We start from the raw sequence: 23,936 nt of genomic DNA, 5'->3' as shown, positions 1-23,936 counted from the left end.
TTGTATGATGGTGTCTCAAAAGCTTTTAAAAATGTGGCTTACCAAAGCTAGCAGCATTGAATAGCACAGTGGGGGAAAGAAGGCTCCAAACTCATGACAGCAAGTCAGAAGATGGATGTGAGAGCATTTGGAAGAAAGGACACTGGCAAAACAGTGTCAATACTTGACAAGAAAAGTAAGTTTCCTGTTCCATGGTGCAGAATGTGCTAATTTTGAAGCAAATCGTTACATCAGAGCAAGTTCAGCAATGCTGTGAAATTCTTCCTTTCCGAAGACTCGAGACAATCTTGGATTCTCCCTCATTTCAGCTGCTATGGACAAACTGCAATATATGTAACAAGTTTTAAAGTCTAGAGAGAAAGTTGCCTTGCTGCAGTAAAACTCATTGTTCCGAGGCCTTGATGAGGGTAATACATCTGCCCACTTCCAGTTCTTGCTACATTGTCCTCTATTCAGAATGGAATCTTTTGGGGTCTCCCCTCCCCACCCCTTTCTTTCCACAAGCTGCTTGTGGAAAATTTGATTTTAAAATTTGATTTTAACAATCTTAAGGAACCCCTTGAATGTCTAAGGCAGTTATCCTTGTGCTGTATTTGAATAAGAGGGGTGGGTGTTCATTATTTCATCAAATGCTGCTTTAGGTTGCCTTGGAGCAAAACTGCTGCTGCTGCTTCTCTTCTGAATTTGTTCCTATGCTTTTTCTTCTCAAACTGAATTGTCATTTATTATTGTTCCCTCACTAAGGCAAAGAGGGCATTTAATAGCTTTGTGTATATAGGTAAGCAACAACCCACACGTATACACCCGAGGTCTCCAGACTGAAAATTTGTGCTTTCCCAGTAGCAAGCTCGAATTGAGTGATACCATTAAATCTGCAGGTGTTCTTTCTTTTCCACCTACAGCAAATATTAATAGAAAAAGTACAATGTCACATGATGATCTGCTTCAAGTAGGAAATTTTCCTGTGGCTCTCTGTTCTTTTGAAACGTTGACAGGTCTTGTTCATCTGGACATCCTCCTGAGCCATTAAGTGAAGGGAAAGTGAAAACTTAAAAGTAGCCTTTTAGAGTTTTAATGCTGTATGTGTACTTTAAAAAAACACAACAAAACAGAGTTATTCTGTGCTCCCCTCTCTGGTAAGAATTTTCAGTGACCTTTCTGATCATATTTTTCTATACTTGAGCTTCAGCAGTTTCCCATCTGTTTCTCTGCATGTGTTAGCTGAAATCACATGCATGGTTGGCTGCTCAAAATACGTCTAGCAAGCTGTTTGAAACAGCTTTCTAACAGTTGTAACTTTCACTATGTCCCTCTTCTTAGGAAGGTAATGTGGAGACTACAGTGTCATAAAGACCATGGGATACAAGTGGGGACTGACATTCCTGTTTTCTGATGCATTAACAAAACAATATTCTGTGTCAACTTGATGTAGTGACTATTTTACTAGAAGGCATCCATGCATGACATATGTTGTTTATATCACCATGTCAAGGTAAACCCGTGAGTGGGGGCAGGGTTTGTATCTATCCTACTCAAAAGGGGAAAGTGCAGTAGCTATATGAGTCATACTCAGAATTAGTGGAACTTCACATAGACCTGCAGAAAGTGGGGCCAAGCAGATGGACATGGAATTCCAAAAGTGAACTTCCATACACATGAGGCTGATCTAGATGTGCTTGAGATTATGTGGATACTACACACCAGAGGGCAATGTAGTAACCCCAAGGAAAAGTAACTGCCCAGAACTTACAGAATGCGTGTGTCATACCAAATGGAGCACCGGGATTTGGTCAGATAGAGGGGCACTCCCGTGACCCCTGGGGCATTTTCCTAGTTTGATCTGCAAAGTTATTTAAAAACAAATTTCACTGAAATCAGAGTCTTAACGTATTAGGACATGGTTTTTATAAATGCAGTGCAAAGGTCAAGTTGAAATACAATAATGGGAAATTCATCCGTCAGAAACAAATAGAGCACAGGGAATGCTATGTAGATTTCACTATGCAGTATGTACTTACAAGAACATGTAATTCAGCAGTTAATCTGTAAACTGAGAATTATGGAGTCAGACTGCCACTGCATATAGGATGGAGGTTTTGAACTCTTGGAACCTCATGTGCTTACTGGATGTTCAGCGAATAGCTTTTTGCTCACGCTGGGGGGCCTTTCACACATTCAGTGACTAAGCACTGAAATACAGTACTACATTCTGATGTATTATTCAAGGTCAGCTAGACCCTCAGAAAAGTGAATGTAAAGTATTATGTAGACTTTAATTCATCCTTCTGGGCCATGTCTATAGGATTGTGAGACTACTGTATGATCTAGGGGAGCTCTCTCGAACTCATGGGTCACGACCATATCACTGGCAGTCTTCAAGCAAAGGTTGGATACACACTTTTCTTGGATGTTTTAGGCTGATCCTGCGTAGAGCAGGGGGTTGGACTAGATGGCCTGTATGGCCCCTTCCAACTCTATGATTCTATGACCCTCAATCAGATGTGTCAGGGACCCCTAGCTATTGGGTTTCAAGCTCTTACAATTTTTCCCTCTTGTTGGGAGGAGCTGCTGCTAGTGCACATGTACTGCCAGCAAGGGAGCCCCAATTCCTACCTCTCCATACTAAGAAGCAGGAGGACTGTGAGGCTAGGTTGCTCAGCAAAGGAGGGAGTTCTGCTTTAGCAGAGGAAAGGCACTGGCTGTTCTTCTACCTGTCACTCTGGTGTAATGTGACTTCCTTTCTTGCAACTTAGAGGGTCCCATACCACTCTCTAGGGTTAAAGGTAAGTCAGAGCTCTAGAAAGGCTGGAAGCTGCTGTTTCAGGAAACCATGAATAGAATGGTGGACATTAAACAGAGATGTGAGTTCAGTTGTGTGTTCAGCCTAGGAAGTATGCAGGATACTTGCTTCCTCAGCCTAACCCATCTCAGTGGATTACTGTGACAATAAAGGGGGCTTAGTGCACACACTTTGGTTGGTGTTCTTAGAGGAAGGGCAGCACTCCCAACATGAGAATTCACACCACTGGCTTTGGGTGGGTGAAGAAAACAGAGCTTTCATTCCACCTCTTGTTAAAAGATCATTGGTAGCAGGGCTGGGAAAACCTTCCTTTCCTTTCCTTTCCTTTCCTTTCCTTTCCTTTCCTTTCCTTTCCTTTCCTTTCCTTTCCTTTCCTTTCCTTTCCTTCCTTTCCTTTCCCAGAGACCCTTGACCAGTCAGAGTAGATAGCACAGGGCTAGATGTACTTTAGGCTCTGACTTGGTATAAGTGAGCTATTAAAGAGTCCATGGGCATGGTGCTAACCTTTGTGTTTTTGTGAGCCACTTTATGCCATGTTCTCTCTAAAAATAACATGTAAAATAATGGTACAATCTAAACACAGTTTAGTGCTTCAAAATCCTTTTGAAATCAGTGGAACTTTAAATTGCTCTAAATTCCCCAAAGAGATTCAAGAACAGTTTAGAGGTCTTCCACACAGGTTACCTGCCCCCAAGTTCTGTGCTCTTGGGGACCCTCCCCTTCCTCCGCCCATTGTAGTGCATTTGTTCACCTCTAGGAGTTACCCCTGCTTTTCTCCAATGTTTCTCAAACCTGCTTTGCTCTGTAGTTTTGGGAAAGACTGCAGTAAAGCCTGGATAGGTTCTGTGTGGGTGGGTAAATTTGGATTTTCTGGCCTACATGGCAGCTATTCCCTGCTATTGGGGCCTTTTAATTAAAAAAAAATTAGCACTAGAATGTCCTATCACTATACCATTGTAACAATAGATGTAGCAGGTTCTCTGAATTCTCAACTTTTATTTTCTTTTAAAAAGTAAACCTCTAGTCTCCAGCGGAGAGAGGTGGCTGCTACTAAGGGATTGTGGGCAGGGCAACTGGGGAGGCCTGGCATGTGCAGGCCCCATTGCTGCTGTGATTTATCTGCAGCCACACCAACAATGTGGAAACCACAAAGTCTGGCTGAAGACATCTCAGGCATTTGCTGCTGGTTCCATGTTTCTGTGTGAACTAGTTAATAGCTTGGTTTTAGAGATTATGGCCTGTTCACTGCATCCCAAAGTTCCAAGAATAAGTGAAAGAAAGTAAATCCAAACAGGCAGGCAGGCAACCAAGACGGAAAGATTGCAAATTCAGTCCAGTGTACCAATAATAATATTTAGCACTGTACAAACATCAACAAATCCTCACAACAGCCCCTGTGAGGTAGGGAGACATTGCTACTCCCACTGTACAGATGGAGAATCAGGCAAAGAGGATACATGACTTGCCCATGGGTGCTGGTGGCAAAGCCATAATTCAGCGCACCTGTTTCCACTCTCTGAGCAGCAACTAGATACAATGTCATGGTATTCCTGTAGGCGTATCAGGAGCCCAGCTGTACCTTCTAGAAACAACATGTAGGACTGCTGTCCACAAATATATACTTGATATCATTTTATCTCACTACAGTTTTTATAACCCAAACAATATGGTGTCCTTTCACCATGACCTCTGAGGTCTTTTGCACTTAAAGAGTTTGTTGCTTAAAGCACACCTTTTATGTGCTTTAAACGGATTGTATTGCAATAGTCTCATTGGCACGAGACTTCTTTACACAGGGCTTCTTGCTGGAGCCTGAAAGTCCGCAGGTGTATGAAGCGGCACAATGAGGACTCGTCTCATGCGTAACTGAAGGCTGTTGTCCATCCCCTCTGCAATCGGGGAGGGGGGGAGTGGCTCTCTTGTTCCTAGCGTGACCATGTAGTTTCAGGAAGACGGTCTCTCAGCAAACAGCTGGTGAGTAAATGCACCCTCTCTACTATTCCCCTCATACTAAGCCCCAGACCTGACTGCCTGCAGCAATTGTGCTAAGAGGGCCGGGTTTCTAACATGATGCCAGCAAACAGCCAAAGCCAGATCCAAAGGTGGAGTTTCTTCTTTCCAAAACAAAAGAAAATTGCTTGAGCTCAGATCAGAAGGAAAGGAGAAGGCAGAGAAACTGCCAGCTAAGGTGGATAAAATGGGCAAATCCACCAAATGGGCATTTTAAGGGAGGATGTGTCCAGTCAAGGAGAGCCATGGATCTGGGCTTCCTCTCACAAGGCTTCTTTCTCCCTCTGGGAACATCTGCTAAGTTTCATCTCCGTCAGCTGGATGTACCGTACAACGTTGGTATCTGCAGGGGAAAGAGAATGGAAATGTGAACAAGTGGAAATCCGCAAGGAAGGCATCCCATCTCCTCCTATTTCCTCTTTGCCTTTTCTGAAAGCCCCAATACCCACTTCCCCTTTCCTGCTTCCTTCTCTCCTTCCCATCCAACTTTTCTTATGTGCCCTTCTGTCTTCAGTTTTCCCAAACAGGAAAGGATTCTGCCCTTCTCTCTGCCTTTTACTTACCCAGACCCAGCCTGGAATGCTGATGACCTAGCCACAGCCACTGAGAGAAAACTGTTTGTTAAAGCTACAGGCACCTCATGTAGTATTGGGAACTTTTAACCCCCACCCCCCCCCCACCCCCCATGTTTTTGGGTTTTGTTCTTAGATTTCAGATTTTTCTGCAAATCTGGGATATTTTTCAGATTTGTAGAAAGATCTGTCTTGCCTGTTCACAGCTCCAGTCAACAGATTTGAGCATCCTTGGATTGGGCCAGCTTCACTTATTTGAATATAAGTACACCTGCCTATTTGAAAAGTAGAAGGAGCCCTATGCATCACGACCTGTCTTAACTGTGGAACAAATTTAGAGTCTGGTGGCATCTTTAAGACCGACAAAGTTTTATTCAAGGCATGAGCTGTTGTGTGCAAGCACTCTTCCTCAGATACAATGACACTGTATGCATTGTTGACATTGTATCAGCAAGGTGCCTCTGGACTCAAAATTTGTTCTGCTGCTTCAGACCAACACGGCCACCCCCTTGAATCAATCTTAATTGTATTTACTTCATCTATAACCTTGCTGAGACTCAAGGCAGATTACGACTAAAAACAATGCATTAAGAAGAGTACAAGCCATTACTCCAAGGTGACTGACTGCAAATGAAATAAGAAAATTGTATTGTGTTTTAGTGTATAAGGAGGTGCCAGTTTGGAGAACTATACATACAAACAATTTGATGATACGGATTACAGAATTAGAAAACCATGCAATAAACAGCATAATATAATCAAGGAAGACCTTAAATATTTCCACTGATGTTAGTGACAACCTTACTTTATAATAATGCCCTCTGAAACAATTATTTTTCACACATCTTAAAACAGCCCCGTGGCGCCGCGGTGCCGCAGACTAAATAAAAGAGTAAGGGCCCCGAAGGCGGGCCCTGTCCGGGATGAGGAAGGGTGCCGATACGCCCCTTCCCCTGGACTGACCAGCGGAGGGCCCAATTGGGAGGTGCAAAGCGCCTCCCAATTGGCCCCTCCGCTGGTCAGTCCACCCCCAAGCTGCCAATCAGCAGCTGCGTGTAGCGCGGCTGCTGATTGGCTGCTTGCCCGGCCAACAACCAATTGGGAGGCGCGAAGCACCTCCCAACCCGCTCCACTCCCCACCAGAGCTTTCCTTCGCTCCACAGCGGCCATTACTTTGCTGGCCACCGAGATCGAAGGTAGGCTCCCTGGCCTCCGCCCCTTAAAACGCTCCCCAAGCCCCGGGGAAGGCACGGATCGCCTTCCCTGGGGCTTGATGAGCGTTTTAAAACAGCACTGTCCCCTGTAAAACGCTCCCCAAGCCCCGGGGCCTGGAGAGCGTTTTCCTACATGGGGGGGATGGGAAGCAAACCCTCCCCTAGGGCCCACTGTATTTTTTGGACAGCGGGCTCTACTGCTAGTTCTACAGAATAAAAGAAGCGCAAGAGTCTTCCTGACCTCCTCAGGTGGACCATTCTGTAAAGTGGGAGCCACAGTGAAGAACAGCTTATACCTCCCACAGGGCTCTTCATTCTGCGGGTATGAATTTGATGGTTGTCCCCGGGCCCTGAGACATTCACCTGGCCTCAACCAGAGCCAGGGCTTTGTCAGCCCTGGCCCCACCCTTGGTGGAATGAGCTCCCGGAAGAGCTACAGGCCCTAGCAGGGCTCTCTGGGTTCCACAGCGCCTGCAAGATGGAGCTCTTCCACCAGGCGTTTGGTTGAGGCCAGGGCGGTGATCAGAGTTATCAGACTGGATCCCGCCCTACTTTTCTTAAAGATCAGGACCTCTGGCTCCCATCATTTAGGGCATCACTATGGACCCAGAGGCTGGAACTACAGGGCTGAGCTGTGGAAGGGTGTAGAAGAGCTAGAGAATCTGAATATGCCATCGTTTGTTTTGTTTTGTATAAGGGTTTGGGGGGGTTTATACTGTAATTTTATCATTTTATCTGTAAACTGCAATGAGATGGTACTCCCGAGTGTGGCAGTATAGAAATGGAAAAGGCTTTTTTTAAACTTCTCAAAAGAAACAACAGTGCTTCTACATAGCAAACAATCCCCCCCACACACACACACACAAAATCCAAATACTTTTGGGAACATTTTGGCAGCTGACAGTAAAGCAATGGTGTTGGAAAACAGCATGGCAACAGAGAGGGAAGGCACAACAGAGAGAAAGAAGGAAGCAGATCAGCAGCAGCAGCAGGTAAGTGGATGGGAAATGGGGCAAGAGGAAACTGGATGGAAGGAAATGGATGCAGGTGTTACAGGGGCCAAGTGGGAGCTCTACAAAGAATGATGGTGGAGAGAACAGCAAAGGGATACGGAAACACCGCAGACATCAAGAGGAAATCCAGAATCAGTGGGACTGCAGGGGAAGGATTTCTCACCCCCCTATGAGCCTTTGCAGGTCCTTAGTTTGTCAGTCCCTCTTATGCATCCCCCGGTTTGGAGGCAGTAAAATCTGAATACCAGATGACTGGGATATATAATGGGCAGTCGCTCTTAATTTGGGGCTTTCAGGAAGCATCTGGCTGGCTACTGTTGGAAACAGGATGCTGGACTTGCTCTGACGAGTCCGTTCTCATATTTTAGTATCAACTTCCTGAGAAGTAGCAAAATTGCATTATTTTCTCCTTGGAGATGATGACCTGGTACAGTTCCCCCCTTTTATCTCAATGTGCTATATTAGTAAATCTTTCTAATCATCATTCACCAACAACCTTGTTAGGTAATTATGAAATGTCTCATCAGTTACAATCTATAAATGACAAGGCAGGACACTGTGCCCTCTAACATAATATGCAGAGAGAGGATGGGTAGCTTTTCATTACTGGAGCCATTGCTCAGAAATATGAAAACTGATATTCTACTACAGGAGAATTTTGCCGTAGAGAGAGAGAGAGAGAGACTAATCAAATTCTTCATATGAAAGCCTTTATGAAGTCAAGTGACAGCAATGCATGTTCCAAGAAGTCCACCCAAGCATTCCTTGACACGCAACATAGGATACTTCATGAAATGTTGCTAGGTAAGCTGCTGGCAGATTTGTGATTGAGTCTTCTGAGTGTTTTTGGGAGAAATATTGCAGCTATCTGGGGCCCTGATTTGAACTGAGGCAGTAAGGGGAGGAAAGGAAGTTTAATTCTTCTATGCCACTGTTATTATACTATAGCATTCTGTCCCTACTCTCTGTGAGTGACTATCCTCAGCTCCCTGAGTGATCGTTACATTGGTGTTTTCAGCAAGAACAAAATGGAATCTTGTTAGAGAGGCAATGTGGTATAGTGGTTAAAATGTTGGACTAGGCTCGGAGAGACCCATGTTTGAATCCCTGTTCTGCCATGGAAGCTTCCTAGGGGATACGGGACATTCAGCCTAATTTATCTCACAGGCAGGGCTGCCAGCCTCCAGGTAGGACCTGGGGATCCCCCAGAATTACAGCTCATCTCCAAACTGCAGAGATCAGTTCTCCCGGAGGAAGTGGATGCTTTGAAGGGTGGCGTCATTGGGATCCCTGTCCTCCCCAAGTGCCATTCCCAAATCTCCAGGAGATTTCGCAGTGTGGATATGGAAACTCTAACACCCCCCTCCAAAAAATCCCGTGCCAGTGGCCACGGGAGACCTGGCAACCCTACTCACAGGGTGGTGGTCATGAAGATAAAACGAAGGAGACAAGAACAATGTCAGGTGCTGTGGGTTTCCACTGGGGGAAAAGGACTAATATAAATAATGATATTGTAGCACCATAAAGAGTAACATTTGTTGTGGCATATGCTTCTGTGGACTGTAGCCCATTTCACCAAATGACTCTGCTTTAAAGAAGCTTATAGCACAGTAAGTAGTGCAGCTGTTAATAAGACAAAAGTCACCCTTATGTTGTCACTGTGCATTCATGTTGTTGAGATTTGGATGGACGTTCCCAGAGCCAAACTAGATGAGATGCCAGCCTCATGGCTGCCATCATCGTAAAGTAACCCAACAATCCCATGAGGGCCCCATCAGAATCGGACCTGCAGTGCATCAGGCAGAAGTACTCTTGCCCCACCCCCTTTTCAAGTGCCCAAAGGTCTGTAGTTCCCCTCTACATGTGGCTGCTTCAGCACCTGAAAACATGAGGGAAGGGGACAAGAGCGCAGCACAGGAGGCCTAAACAGGACCAGGCCCTCCCAGCATTTTTAAATTACTTTAAAATACCAGTGCTCCCGCAAGGCAGATGCAGAGATGCCCTCACAGCTACTTTAGCCCTCTGTCTGAAGGCTCTTAGCTACCACTTCAATTAATCCAGTGCCCTCTAGGGGCAAGAAGAAAAGGTAATTTGCAATGCTGTGAGGGAGGCCTGCCCTATAATAGTACACAACATGTCACAAACTAGGCGGTTAGTCGATACCATTTACTACATTCCTCCAGTGTTTTAAGCACACAAAGCTGCATTTGTGGCTTCAGTTCCAAACGTCGGGATCAGCGTTTTGTGCGACACATGTATCAACCCCGCAACATCGTCCTGCTCCTTCTGTGGGGCTTCAGCCCGTTAGACCAACCCCTCTTGCCCCCTCGAGAGTATACAGCCTTCCTTTCTCCCAGGCACTCTATCCTGCATGAGCTGCCTCCTGGCACCGAGAGCGGGGGGCCCGTGAATATAGTAAGTGGCAATTATAGACGGGCCAGGGAATCACACATGCTCAAACTTGCAGTGGCTGGATAGCTAACATGGAGAGCAAGGGGGTGTGAGTGTGTGTGTGGGATTCAAGCTTCATACACCTTTTGCCCATGGGAGATGAAATTTCTCATCTCTGCAGTGAGAAAGGGAGCCAGTGACCCAGTGTGAAGATTTATTCACATGAATAATTCCTCAAATGCATTCCTGTTTCAAGAGCTGGGGGGTAGAACAGGACAGAGTCAAGTTTATGTCAGGAGACAGTTTCAGCACCTACCTAGACATTTCTCAGATGAGTCTTAATGTAGAGTCTCTTAGACTTTATCGGAAATGCAGTCATCAGCTATTGATCAAATCAGCCAACAGGCAAGAAATTCTTCGGTTGAAACAGTTCCTGACATCTATTTAGGCAGCACTTTTACAGCTCTATCAGTTGACACGGGTTCCGTAGTCTCCCTTGGCCATGTATTTTATTTTCTTATCTCCCCTCATAGCTTTGTAGGGTTTATTTGGCATTCCACTGAAATCGATAGTGCTGCGACTCAACACCCACCACTTTGCTCCTCTTTTACATGTTGGGCTCTCAGGACTACTATATACTATCAGTCAGAGTTTCCAGTAAGAACCTGGATGTGGGTATGGCCACACAAGAGTGTTTGCTGGTCTAAATTGTAGCACAGAAGTAACACACAGCAGTTGATAGCAGTGGTTACTGCTGCTGATGGCAACAACTGGATCAGCTCAAGCTATGCTGCTGCACTGAAGCCAGCTCTGGATTGGGAAATAACTGGGAATTTTCAGGCTGGATCCTGAGGGAGGCAGGGTTGGGGGAGGGGAGGGACTTGCATGGGGTGTAATGTCACAGAGTCCACCTTCCAATGTGGCCATTTTCTCCAGATGAACTGATTTGTGTCACCTGGGCCCATTATGCACGGCCGCCGAAACGGTGATTTCGGGTCACATGGAAAACGCGGAGGGGGAAGACGCGAAGCACACCGGTTATGCACGGGACGGGGCGCGACGGCGGCAAAACCCGGAGTAACCAATTATGCACGTGGCGATCCCAACGCCGCTTCTGGTTGCGCCCCGGTCACCCGGAAGCTGCGCTTTCTTCCGCGTTTCGCTGACGCGGCTTTTTCGGCGGCATGCACCGAAGCTGCAGCCGGTTGCAGCCGGCTCCGTGCATTATCGGTGATTTTAGTCACCGCCATTCCACCCCAAATGTGTGTTATTCCCCCCGTGCATAATGGGTCCTGGAGTTCAATGAAATTGCAGGAGATATCCAGCTGCCACCTGCAGGTTTGCAACCCCAATGCAGTTTCCCTTTTGGTATTCAGTTGTACAAGATGGGGCTTTGCAAGAAAGGGGAGAATAAGTGATTTGGAAACATCTCCCCCAAGTCTCCTCTCCAGGGTTCTTTATGTTCTCAGGCCTGGCACCAGCCTCAGGACCAGTTTCCTCATCTCCTTCATATACAGTATTTGCTGGCGTATAAGACTACTTTCTTCCCCTGAAAAACATGCCTCCAAGTGGGGGGGGGGGTCGTTCTATACGCCGGGTGCACTTCAGTTGGGATAGACATAGCTGCCCATAGTGGCCCATAGTACTGTAATGTAATGTAACAAGCTCTATATTTTGAGTGGAAATGTTGGGGGGTCGGCCTATACGCCCAGTCGTCTTATACACCGGCAAATATGGTAATTTAATTTTTTTAACTGACTCTCAGCTTCCCTCACTGTTTCATGCTCAGTTCCAATCAAAATATTGCTAGGTTTGTTTCTTCCTTTATTTGTTTATAATTAGATTTATAGGACTGCCTCTCTTAGCCCTGTCACCCCATCCCACGCCACACAAACACCTGCTGGCAGTCAGAGGGAATGTGGCAACCCTAAATAAAATATGGGCCTTCTTAATCTGGACAGTGGGTTTGGAAGAATGTAGTGCCAGCTTCTGAAATGGGATTCAGCACATGTTATGGGGCATAAAATCCTGGGGAAAGAAACTAACAGAAAAAAATTCAGTTGATGATATTTGGAAGGAAAGGGGAGAGCTCTTTCACAGAGAATAGTACTGAGCTTAATCTACAGTTTAATGAGGTTATTCCTTAAATGAGAGCAAAGAAACAACATGTAGATAAGCAGAAGCCAAATTAAAATATGGGGGACAAAAATCATCCCCAAGTGAAGAAAGTTAAGGACAAGAGATTAATAGAGGTTGACCCAGTTTAAATAATAAAACTGGACTATATAACTAACTTTGGGGTAAATATTATAACATTATTATAACAAATATAACACACACACAAATAATAACCTGCCCTTCCCAGTTGACTCAGTTTTTAATATGCAAATATTAAAAACACACAAACAAATAAAATTGAAAACAGTACAGTTTCAACAAATTATTTTTTAAAACTCCTCTTTAAAAACCTTACGAAAGGCGGCTGGTTATATCAGGCCAGCCAGAGTGGGGGTGTTCTCAGGCAGGGAGGCCAGTGTTTACCCAATGTTTACTAGATTACTGATGTGTGTATGTGCATATAAAGACATGACCCATTCATGGATCAAAGTAGGCTAGTTTCTGCTTTCAGATCATACTTCAATCACCTCACTAAGTTATGCTGGTTAGGCCACTGTTCCCTCAGATGGACTTTCATCTCTTCCCACAATGCCCTGGGAAGATTTGAGCTATGCACCTGCCTTCTGAGAGCAGAATTGGTGGATGATTATTGTATAGAGGAGTTGCTCATGCAATGAGCAATGTATTTTGGAAGGAGAAATGCAAATATTACATCACATCCAGCAACTGAGAGGCTAAAGTACAGGCTTATTCCTATGCATCTTCTCTACAAAACTCCTGCTGACAGAAAGGAACTTGCAATGATAAAACTGAGCCCTTTTAAATAACCGTCATATTAACAGTCCAGTTAGGAGTGAACTAGTACAGTTTATCCCAAGTTGCTTCAACTTTTTCCCCAAACTGCCTCCTTAATGAGGGAGCTGCACAATTACTTCAAATTCCTCTCAGCTGGTTTTGAGGTTGAAGGGCAAGGGAAAGCAATTTAGGCAGGTTAGTTTCAGCTCAGCTAGCCTTTGGCAGGAAAATAAATAGTTTAAAGAGATTTGCTTCCCCCGCCAGGAGAGTTTCAGAACAGAGAAGCTCTCTGTGAAGTACATTCCTGTTGGCCACTGAAGAAATTCTATTGTTCAGAAAAGCAATTTTCCAATGGCTTGTCCTCATGCACCCTCCTTAAATTGATATATATGAGAGAACATGCTGATAATATTTCAAACTTGAGAGCTCCCAAAACAGCAAAAGAGAACAAATGCCACCATTTTACAGAAGAGATAACTGAGGCAAAGGAAGGCATGACTCTTGTCAGAACCATCATACTTAGCGTGCATGTTGCACTTTAGAATGTCTAAAGCCTTATCTCAATATTCAGACTCTCCGTTTTCTAAAAACTAATCATTTTTTCTTTCTCTGTCCTTGGAATTCTTAAAGAACATAAGAGGACCACTATTTGGTTTAAGATGTTCTAGTCTCATGTAATGTTCCCTTTAAGTACCACACACACACACTGAGTGGAGCACTTTACATCCTGAGCAGAATATAAACACTGTAATCTTGCCATGGGCAGTGCAAGACCCTGTGCAACTCCAGACTGCTGTTGGGGGGGGGGTTCCTGTGCCAATGAGCAGCCGCTCACGTGCACAGCTGAGAGGGAACACTGGTACCATGGCAGGAGTCCCTGGAGATTCTATTGGGAGTCCTGCTGTTGTGAGTGACACTTAATGACATACTGAACAAAGCCTACAAGGCCAACCCACAGAAAAAGCAGCTGTTTTTGCATAGCTAAGGCTGGTACAGATAGGGCAGAACCTGGGATTGGCATCAGGAACAAAGTGGACACTCGCCACTGCATAGAACTTGAGGCATAACCATAGACTGGTAGAGCCCACGCTCCTCAGTTATTGCTGTTTCCAAGGCCTGTGTGAGTATACTGGGTGTCAAGCACAGTGATTTAACTGATCAACATTGCTGTGCTGAAGGCCCTGGATGACTAACCAGAGTAAAACCTTAGAATAATAGAGTTGGAAGGTATCTCCAGGGTCATTTAGTCCAACCCCCTGTACAATGCAGAAACTAACAACTACCTGCCTACCCACAGTGACCTCAATTGCATGCCCAAGTAATCCCTCCCCCCACAAAAAAAATTCCGGAATCCAGCCTGGCCTGGAGGAAATTCACCTGCCATCCCTCAGTGGTGATCATAAATTCCCTGAGCATGCAAGGAAGGGCCACAAGAGACAAACACTGGCACATCCCTTCCTGCCCATCCACTCATAATCTGACTTAAGTTCATAAAATCAGCATTTCTGTCAGATGACTATCTATCCTCTGCTTAAAAACTTCCAAAGAAGGAGAACCCACCACCTCTTGAGGAAGCCTGTTCCACTGAGGAACCTTCCAGTGGAAGCAACCTTCAGTGGCACATGAGAGCTTAACCCAGTGACCCACAGCCTTATATCTGTGAACTATGGGATCCAAGTATTAAAAGTGCCTGTGACGTTTACTCAAACTTCTAGCAATCTAATTTTTCCTGTGTGTGGAAAATACTGTCGAGTCACAGCCAATTTACGGTGACCTCAGCACAGGGCTTGGAAGGCAAGTGAGGAGCAGAGGTGGCTTGCTATTGCCTTCCTCGGCAGGGCCTCGCCTAGTGGTCTCCCTTCCAAGTACTGACCCAGCTTAGCTTCTGAGATGTAATGAACTCAGGCCATAGCAGGCTGCCTTCCCTCCCCTAGCTTCTGCTGTATTAAAATTAAAAGCCCCAGGCGGGCTTCAGTTTTGAAGGCTTATCAATCCCTGTTAAAGTATCACAGTTTTCCCTACAAAAGCTGTAGTTGTTTAGGATGCCTGGATATTTTTATTCTGGAAAAGCTGATGTTTAAGGCAATTGTTCTTAAAAATTACTAAATAATGCCAATCAGGGTGCACAGTATTAAATAAAAGCCCCAGCAGAATTTTCAATCTCTATAAATATGCAGCAACTGGAAATGTTGACCAGGACCTGGATCTAAACTGGACTCAAGGGGGGGAATGGGGAGAATTCTGCTCTTCCTTATAACTGGCTTTCATTTTCATACAGCTATGCCTTTCCTGTAACAAACTGAGACGAAAGCAGACATGGCAGGCTCCAATCAAGCCATGCTAAGACTGAAAGGGTAGAGAAGTCCATTGGCTGCACAGCTGCTCCAGCCAAATGAAGCCGCTTCAGGCAAAGCGCTGCCCCAGCACGACAGATGGGAGCAGAGCGCCAGATAGGTTGCTCAGAGGTCAAATTCCAAGCTGCATTGGTTTGTTATGGCCAAACCAAAAAGGAATCCTACGGCCAGAGCTCACTTGGTCAGACAGAAAAGAATTCAGGTGAGCAGCCCTGTTGGTCTGAAGCAGCAGAACAAAGTTCATTCCCAGTGGCACCTTTAAGACCCACCAAGTTTCATCCATGATACATGAAGAAGTGTGCTTGCACATGAAAACTTGTATATCAGTTGAAACTTGGTGGGTCTTAAAGGTGCCAGTGGACCCAAACTTTATTCTGATACTAGAAATTAAGCCCGCTGTAGAAGAAAGACAGCAGGCACTAGAGAATGGGGAGGCAGACTAGGCAAAGAAGGAAGAAGAGGAAAGGAGGTATGGGAGGGAGAAAGAAGGGCAAGGTGTGGTTGAAAGGATGGGTAGAAGGGAGAAAGAAAGGAAGTAAAGGAGAAAGACAGGAAGCAAGTAAGCGGGAGAGACAGAGACAGGAAGGAGATGGAGAAATAGAGGAAGTAAGGAAGTAAGAAGGAAGAAAGGAAGGAAGGCAGAGAGGTTGGTAAAATGGGGGGGGGGCGGCCAGGGGGGTTTGGCTGGTGTGTGTGTGTGTCTGGGTGCGGGGAAGCAGCCGCGGTGCAATGGGAGGGCGGCCAGGGGGGTTGTGTGTGTGTCTGGGCGAGGGGAAGCCAGCGGGGGGGACTCACTGTCGGGGAAGGCTGCTTCTCCTTGTGTGTGGTGAGTCCTCAGCCGGGCAAGGCGAGGCTGGACCAAACGGCCAATGGGGAGCCGGGCTTTGCGTTGCTCCTCATTGGCCGCCTGGCCCTGGTGTGACACTCGGAGGGCCCAATCAGGAGCCGCTTTGTGGCTCCTGATTGGGCCCTCCGAGTTTTTATCACAGACAGAGCCCGCCTTTTCTCCTCCCCCTTAGGGCTTACTGTTTTATTTATTCCGCTCCGCAGAAGCGGTTAAAGATACAAAGTTTGTCCTCAACTGTCAATGTACGCTTGTGTATTGGGGAGGAGGGAGGGGGTGAAGACAAAAGAATAAGTTCTCTGCATTTCCAGTGTAAAGCAAGAACATAAGAGAAGCCCTGTTGGGTCAGACCATTGTTTCATCTAGTCCAGCATCCTGTCTCACCCAGTGGCCAATCAGTTCCTCTGGAGGTCCAACACAGAGCATAGAGGCCAAAGTATTCCCCTCAGTTGCCTCCTGGCACTGATATTCAGAAGTTTAAGGCCTCTGAATGTGGAGGTTCCTCTCGGCATGGCTAGTAGCCATTGACAGTAGCCACACAAATCTAATACCCTTTTAAAGTTGCCCATGGCCAACACTACATCTTCTGGCGGTGAACTGCATACTTTAATCACTCGTGTAAAGAAGTATTTGCTTTTGTTCATCCTCAATCTATGACCCATCAACTTAATTGGATGTCCCCAAGTTCTAGTGGCGCAGAGTGGTAAGGCAGCCGTCTGAAAGCTTTGCCCATGAGGCTGGGAGTTCTATCCCAGCAGCCGGCTCAAGGTTGACTCAGCCTTCCATCCTTCCGAGGTCGGTAAAATGAGTACCCAGCTTGCTGGGGGGTAAACGGTCATGACTGGGGAAGGCACTGGCAAACCACCCCGTATTGAGTCTGCCAAGAAAACGCTGGAGGGCGTCACCCCAAGAGTCAGACATGACTCGGTGCTTGCACAGGGGATACCTTTACCTTTACCTTTAAGTTCTAGTATTTTAAGAGAGGGAGGAAAAGGATGCTTTAGGATGCTTAGGGATGCTTAGGATTGCTTTAGGATGCTTAGGGCTTATCCTGCATTGAGCAGGGGGTTGGACTAGATGGCCTGTATGGCCCCTTCCAACTCTATGATTCTATGATTCTATGATTCTATGATTCTATGATTCTATGATTCTATGATTCTATGAAAAGTTCCCTTTGTCAACTGTCTCCATCTTATGCTTAATTTTATAAACCTCTTTCATGTCCCCCTTATTTGTCTCTTTCCTTTGGCCAGGAGTGGCTTCTGCAGACTGACTGCCAGGGGACAGTAAAATCACTCTGAAGAACTCCTGACTCTCAGCTGGACCCCCATCCTCCACTGGCTGTAAAAATGTCCATTTTTCAGGAGTTAAAGACTGGGGAGGGGGTTGCAAGTGGTTTGTGTAGGTGTGCATGGTTTAAATAGCTTTTTAAAAACTTTTATAAATGCTATTTTATTATTTTTAAGGTAACTGTTATGTTACCTGACATGCACGTCTCAAGAACTGGTAACAATCTGCGTGCAACTGATGAGGAATAAATTTCTGCCTCTTTGGATTAGCCTATGGAAAAAATGTGTTTCATAAAGTCAGACAGGAATCCATTCTGCCCCAGGCTCTATTTGTGAATCTTCCTGAAAACGACAATGTGAGATTGCATCCTTTTAACTAATCCTTGTGGAGATCTAAAAATGGCAGCTCCATTTTGAATTATCCTTCTCCCCAATAACAGTTGGGCACCCATATTTATATTGTGGGCACTTTACCAAAAGGGAAAGTGCAATGCAATCCTATCTTCTAAGTCCATTGAAATCAGTGGACTGAGTAAACCTTCACTTAGGATTGCACTAACAGTGCAACCATGTTCATATGTGGGAATGCCATTTTAGGTACCAGTTCTGTTAGGAACTTCAAGTTCTGCACTTTGTGTGAACTCTGAAGAGTAAAAATATTTTTAAAATAGCAAGAAAAGGAGGAGGGAATCTGCCACTCATGGGAACATTCGTTTTAAAGGAAGTGTTATAAAATGCCACCTTGGAATGGCTTTTCTTTACTGCCAGTACCTGTTGGCTGTCGAGACCTTGCTTCTTTCAAGTAGTAAAGTGCTTTGTTGTAGTCTCCAAGGTGGTAGAATGCTACACCTGACCGATACAGTGCTTTGAAGTTCTCTCCTTCTTTCTTCAGTACTTTCAGGCAATATTCCTTGACTCGCTCATAATTCACCAGCTCAGCTTGAAGTAGGCAGGCTGTAAGAGAAACAAAAAAGGCACTCTTTAGAGGATTGCTTCCCCACCACCACTACAGGTGTGAGAAAGGTGCCAAGCCAGGTGAGGTGATGACTCAGAAAATGACATTGTCATCCAACAGGAGTGTCAAATCCTGCTTTTCATTCTCTACTCTCAATAGAAATAGGCTATATTTAGAAATTTCAGTAAAGATACATTGGTAGGCACTTGTTTTGCAGGTGGGACAGGAATTTAAGTTTTTCTTTGTGGACTGGGAAATAAAAGTTCTAAAAACAGACAGATGGCTTTAAACCAACAAAGGAAACTGAACATAAGCAGAATGTTGAACTGACAGGCAGCTTCAAAGCACATCAAAAGAACAGGATTACTTTTTTATTTGAAGTTTCTTTTAAGAATATAAGTTTATTGAATGTAAGAAAAACATGCATTATATTTTAAATTGCAGAGATTTCTCTTTTCACGGTGTCTTTTTAATTCTGTCTGTTACCAGAACACCTGCATGCCCAAAGCCCATGAACTAGCACACCTGCTTCCTCCTCCTGCAGCACAAAAGAAGCCTCTGACACCAACACAGCTACACAGGCCTTGCCTGCGCTAAGGCTGGCTGCATGGCAAACCACCAGGTCTTCTTATTATATGCTGTAATTTTTATGTCCTGTTTCGATATTTTAATGGGGTTTTATTGGGGTTTTTAATTCATGGACTATCTGTAACCCGCCACAAGCTCATTCTGGGAGTGGTGGGAAATAAAAATCCTTATCAATACATAAATAAAATAAACATGGGGTGTTGGTGTGTAGCGCATGTACTCTCTGCTCACAATGCTTCAGTGCTAATATGCCACATTCTAGTGGGCATGCATTTCATATACATTTTCCCCTAATATTTATAAATACCTTATATGTTGTTAGGTCATGATTATAATCCTTGCCAGGGAGAGAGACAACAAGTTGCCTGAAGACCTTTGGTAAGTCCATTGGAGATACAAAAATATGAATCGGGCTGCTCCCACCTAAGCCAAACATACCCACAGTACCATCCAAAGCATCCTTCTAGGTCCATTGACTCCAGAGGACTTTGTAATTCTGCTTGGGATGGCATTGTCAGGCCTGGGTCTCAAGTGCACATGTGCAACCATGAGGGATTCCCTATCTGCCTGGGTAAGGCCTATGGGATGGGTTACTTCTTCCCATTCCCCATGGTTTTCCCGACAGAAGTCCCCCAATCTGCAGTTCTTTCTGTAGGAAATAAAAATAGGAGTGCCCTTACAGTGCTTATATTCTCCCCACACACACACCTTTGGGGCAGGATAATTTAGGTCAGTTAAGTGGCACATGGGGGAAATGATCTTACTGATTTCTCTGGTCACCTGAAATTTCTAGTCTTCCACACTGAAGAATACAACAAGACAGCCATAACTGTTTTGAGGCTGCTTGAGTTGCGCACAAAATTCACCTTGCTTGGTGTAGTTTCAGAATTTGTTTCCAGACTGTGGATAGTTAAGCTACCAGGCCATCTAAATGATTCTATTTCTGGCCTACAAACAGTACAGACTATTGGTGAGAAGATTCCCACTCCTCTAAACAACAGAACAGTTGCAGTGGGGTTGGTCCAAATTGTTCTGTGAACTCATGCAATTTTGAAAGGTCTCTCGCAAGGACTTCTTTTGCATTTCCAGTTTACTGAAACTAGTCAAGTAGAAAGTCGCTGTCTATAGTCAAATTGCACAGAAATGAGCTAGACAAAGAAATAACTCCACGAAACATTCCTCTGTTATCATTCTCTCCAGTTTATCGAATGTTGATTTCCTTTTCCTGATTCTAATGGACCTTGAAATGAATGTGTCTAGATCTTCTCTCTTTTTCTGTTCCCCCGAAGTGTGATTTCATGCTGGAGCCCTTGACAGCTCTTCAGACTGCTGTTCTATATTTACATGTTCTTTAACAGGAACGGAGGAAGCAGCAGCTGCCCTTGAATTGTCCAAACGGCTTCCCCGGTGTTGTTCAGAGTCTAGAATCATTCCTCTGCTTAGGATGTTTTCAAAACAGTGCATATGAGTAATGTAGGAAGAGAACATATACAAATGTATGGAGGTGGGGGGAAACACTTTTTGTCTTGATACTGTCCGGAATGTGTCAAGGATTCCCATCTCTTTTGTCTTTCACTTGGGTCTCCACACCTGAACATTTTAAAATCTTGGCTTGTTGATCTAGGCTTGCGATTGAGAGTTGGAAGGGCTTCTTGGCACCACCAGCTTGGTATAGTGGTTAACAGCAGCATGCTCTAATCTGGAGAACTGGGTTTGATTCCCCACTCCTCCCCATGCAGGCAGCTCGGGCCAGTCAGTCCTGTTAGAGCTGTTCCCATCCAGCAGTTCTGTCAGAGCTTTCTCAGTCTCACCTACCTCACAGCGTGTCTGTTGTGGGGAGTTGAAGGGAAGGTGATTATAAGCCACACTGAGACTCCTTCAGCCAGTAAAAAGTGGAGGTATGCAAACCAAGTCTTCTAAGAAATTACTTGGAAAACTGCTGAGCACAAGAAGTTAAATAGCTCTGGCTTAAATATTTCTGTGAAATGATTCCAGAATAAAGCTGCTTTCCCAAGTCCATGTACCCACATTATCGTCACTCCAGATCTACGGGCCTCTCTCCTTCATTGCTTACCCAAGTGTTCAATGGAATCATAGAATCATGGAGTTGGAAGGGACTTTCAGGGTCATCTAGTCCAACCTCCTTTGGATTTAATGGGAAACTGAAATTTCTAGTCTTCCACACTGAAGAATACAACAAGACAGCCATAACTCTGTTTTGGGGCTGCTTGAGTTGGACACAAAATTCACCTTGCTTGGTGTAGTTTCAGGATTTGTTTCTGGTCTGACTGGAACCAAGCATCCAGTGTTTATCCAAATTAAGAACAGAAAGCGATCGAGAGCACCTAGGAGGTTTTTCATCTGCATGTGCATGCAACTGGAGAGGATTCTCCTACTCTCTATCACCAGCAACAGGCAACTTACAACCTCCTTGATCACGTGTAGTATTAATCAGATCCAGTTTACTGTGCTTCAGCTTGGCACCTTTACTGTGATGAATGCGGGAAATTAAAATCAGTGCCACTATCCAATTAGCAGATGATTTTATATAATTTTCCTATCTGCCTATTCAAATTATGTTAGATAAACCCTTCCATGTGAATGTGATGTGACATTAAATGCAGTAGGATGGCGTGAGCTTGGGGATTCAGGCTTTATAGCAGGAATCAATTAATGCTACAGCAGTATCACAAATCCTTTAAGATTCTGGCGCCAAGGGAGAGACCTTTTGTTCCGGTCTCCTTCCCCACGGACAGTCTGTTTTCTGTGCTAGTACATGATCTGCTGTCAGGCCAGCTCTACTAGTCACTTGTTCCTAATCCCCTACAGCAGAAGGATGCCGAATACATGTTTACATGAGCTTTCCAGACATGGTTCTCTATCAATGTGTGCTAATTTCTAGTTGTTTGGCCACAGACAGAGCCTGCCATGTACCTCCTTGCTGATGCTGCATATTAAATGCAGTGCTTGTCTCAAGCTCCACTTTTCAAGCATTTGCAAGAGTGCCAGATGGATAATCTATGGTGAGTTTAGCATGTATTGCTGACATGCACATGATCAGCCCAAACTGATTGTGTTTACTGGACACAATTAAGGTGGTTGCATCTGCACTGACAGTTCAGACCTTGCCTGCACACCCAAAGAACTTGCTGCCCTCATTTTTGATGTCCCTCTTTTGTTTGCATGTCATGCTTCTGATTTTAATTGAAAGGGGGCTTCTCTACTCTGTCTTCCCCTTACAAAAGTGAAACAAACAGAAAAGCTGAAGAGATTGTTGGATGATTTCTGATAGGTTCCCATTAAAGTGATTTCAGGACAAAGACAGAAAAGGCAAGATTTGCTGTCTTGGTTTCCCATGCTAAATTAGGAATGCTTTTCTCCTCAAAATTAAACATGCCTAATACTTTCTGAACATCTTCCTTGTTTTGAGGTGTGGGCATGTTTGGGATTGTTCTCACTCTGTTGTGATCTATGTGAATGACTTCCCTCTTCTAAATAAGCAATTCCCTTCATTCTAAACTCATGATTTTTATTGTCTTAACTCTTTTTATTTATTGTCTTGTCTTAACTCTTGTTTCAGTCATTGACTCCTTTAAAGTTGTGTCCTAAATTAAAATCTGTTGTCTAAACAGAACGTTGCACTTTTTTTCATCCTCAGCTATCTGCCATACTTTTACAGGAGACCCTTCTGGAGTCAGTAGCAATATGGCAACCTTGTAAAAACAGTATCTGCCAAACAGTGGCATACCTAGCCTGTTTGGTGCCTGGGCCATGAAACGCTTTAACACCCTCTTTCCTCTATTTTTCCCCCAATTGTTGAGTCACAGGGTTTTCCAGGCATGAGACATTTGGAGTTGGTTTGTCATTGCCTGCCTCCATGTTGACCCTGCTTAGCTTCTTAGATCTCTTGAGGTCAGTCTAGGCCAAGGCTATGACTTCAGAGGAAGAACTGGGTCCCAAGATTGCTGGTCTTGTTTCTGTGTATGTGTTTTTTTTTTGGGGGGGGGGAGATGATCTACTCCAAAAAACAGTCAACATCTAACAATTTAAGATGACTATGAAACATCTCCAGGGCTGCTGAGAGTCCCTATGAGCCCCTGTACACAGATTTTGTCTGTACGTGCTTTGACAAGCAGAATAGGGATGAGAAGATCTTGAGACCAAGAAGTAAAAATAAGGGGAGAGGAGAAATTAGATGGAGATAGAAATGAATGAGAAAGATGTGAAAAGAGGGAGAGAAATTAAGAGAGGGAAAGGTGGTGTTATCTTGTTGCAACGCCCCCTAACTACTGCTTTGCAAGATCTGACTGAGCTGTATGCAAGGAGAAAGGCTAAACTACTGAAGAAACATGACCTGCAGGCTGGCAATTTTACTCAGAAGCTTTTTGCCTGGTGTTGGTTCTCTCGTACAATCTGTTAGGTAAGTCTTAGAGGTATGGAAATCCATCTAGATCAGGGGTAGTCAACCTGTGGTCCTCCAGATGTTCATGGACTGGCATGGGCTCATGGGAATTGTAGTTCATGGACTGGCATGGGCTCATGGGAATTGTAGTCCATGAACATCTGGAGGACCACAGGTTGACTACCCCTGATCTAGATGATCCTAGATCTAGATGAGAAGCTGATCCAATGTCATCATCATCTCTATCCAAATTCAATACAAACTGCTCAGTGGTGCCTCCCATCAAGTGGTGCCCAAGGCACCTGGCATACCTGCTGCTACATGGTGCAATAAATACACTTAATGGTTTATTGGATTTTTGAACGGTATCTGACAGGATCGTAATGAAGAGAAATACCTTGTTCCTGCCATTTGACCAAAAACCTTCTCCTCTCTCAGTCTTACAAGGTTTCTCAAATGAAACACAAAGAAACATTAGAGATACAAGGATAATTTCTGGGGGATTCAGTTAAAAGAGTATAAAATTATAAAGGATACAATTATGGACAGGCAGGAAAGCAGAGGCAGAGGCGTTATCTGAGAAGAAAACAG

At 44.7% G+C, this 23,936-nt stretch overlaps 2 protein-coding genes across 3 annotated transcripts in view; one reads left to right on the top strand and one right to left on the bottom strand.

The window, feature by feature from the left end:
* The window catches only part of MAP3K9 (mitogen-activated protein kinase kinase kinase 9), a 94,066-nt gene extending 73,018 nt beyond the window's left edge, over positions 1-21,048 (top strand). For both annotated transcript variants that reach the window (XM_077322641.1, XM_077322638.1), the window contains exon 12: positions 18,845-21,048. In XM_077322641.1, the coding sequence (XP_077178756.1) occupies position 18,845 (1 nt within the window). In that variant the 3' untranslated portion in view covers positions 18,846-21,048. The remainder of the gene's footprint in view (positions 1-18,844) is intronic.
* Positions 1,883-23,936, bottom strand: part of TTC9 (tetratricopeptide repeat domain 9) — a 44,082-nt gene continuing 22,028 nt past the window's right edge. Inside the window, exons 2-3 of the mRNA XM_077322645.1 lie at positions 18,172-18,354; positions 1,883-5,153 (exon numbers count right to left, since the gene is read on the bottom strand). Of these exons, the coding sequence (XP_077178760.1) occupies positions 5,074-5,153; positions 18,172-18,354 (263 nt within the window). The 3' untranslated portion in view covers positions 1,883-5,073. The remainder of the gene's footprint in view (positions 5,154-18,171; positions 18,355-23,936) is intronic.

Source organism: Paroedura picta, chromosome 2, assembly GCF_049243985.1.
Source record: "Paroedura picta isolate Pp20150507F chromosome 2, Ppicta_v3.0, whole genome shotgun sequence".
Taxonomy (NCBI): Eukaryota; Metazoa; Chordata; class Lepidosauria; order Squamata; family Gekkonidae; genus Paroedura; species Paroedura picta.
This window is presented reverse-complemented; position numbering and strand designations above follow the sequence as displayed.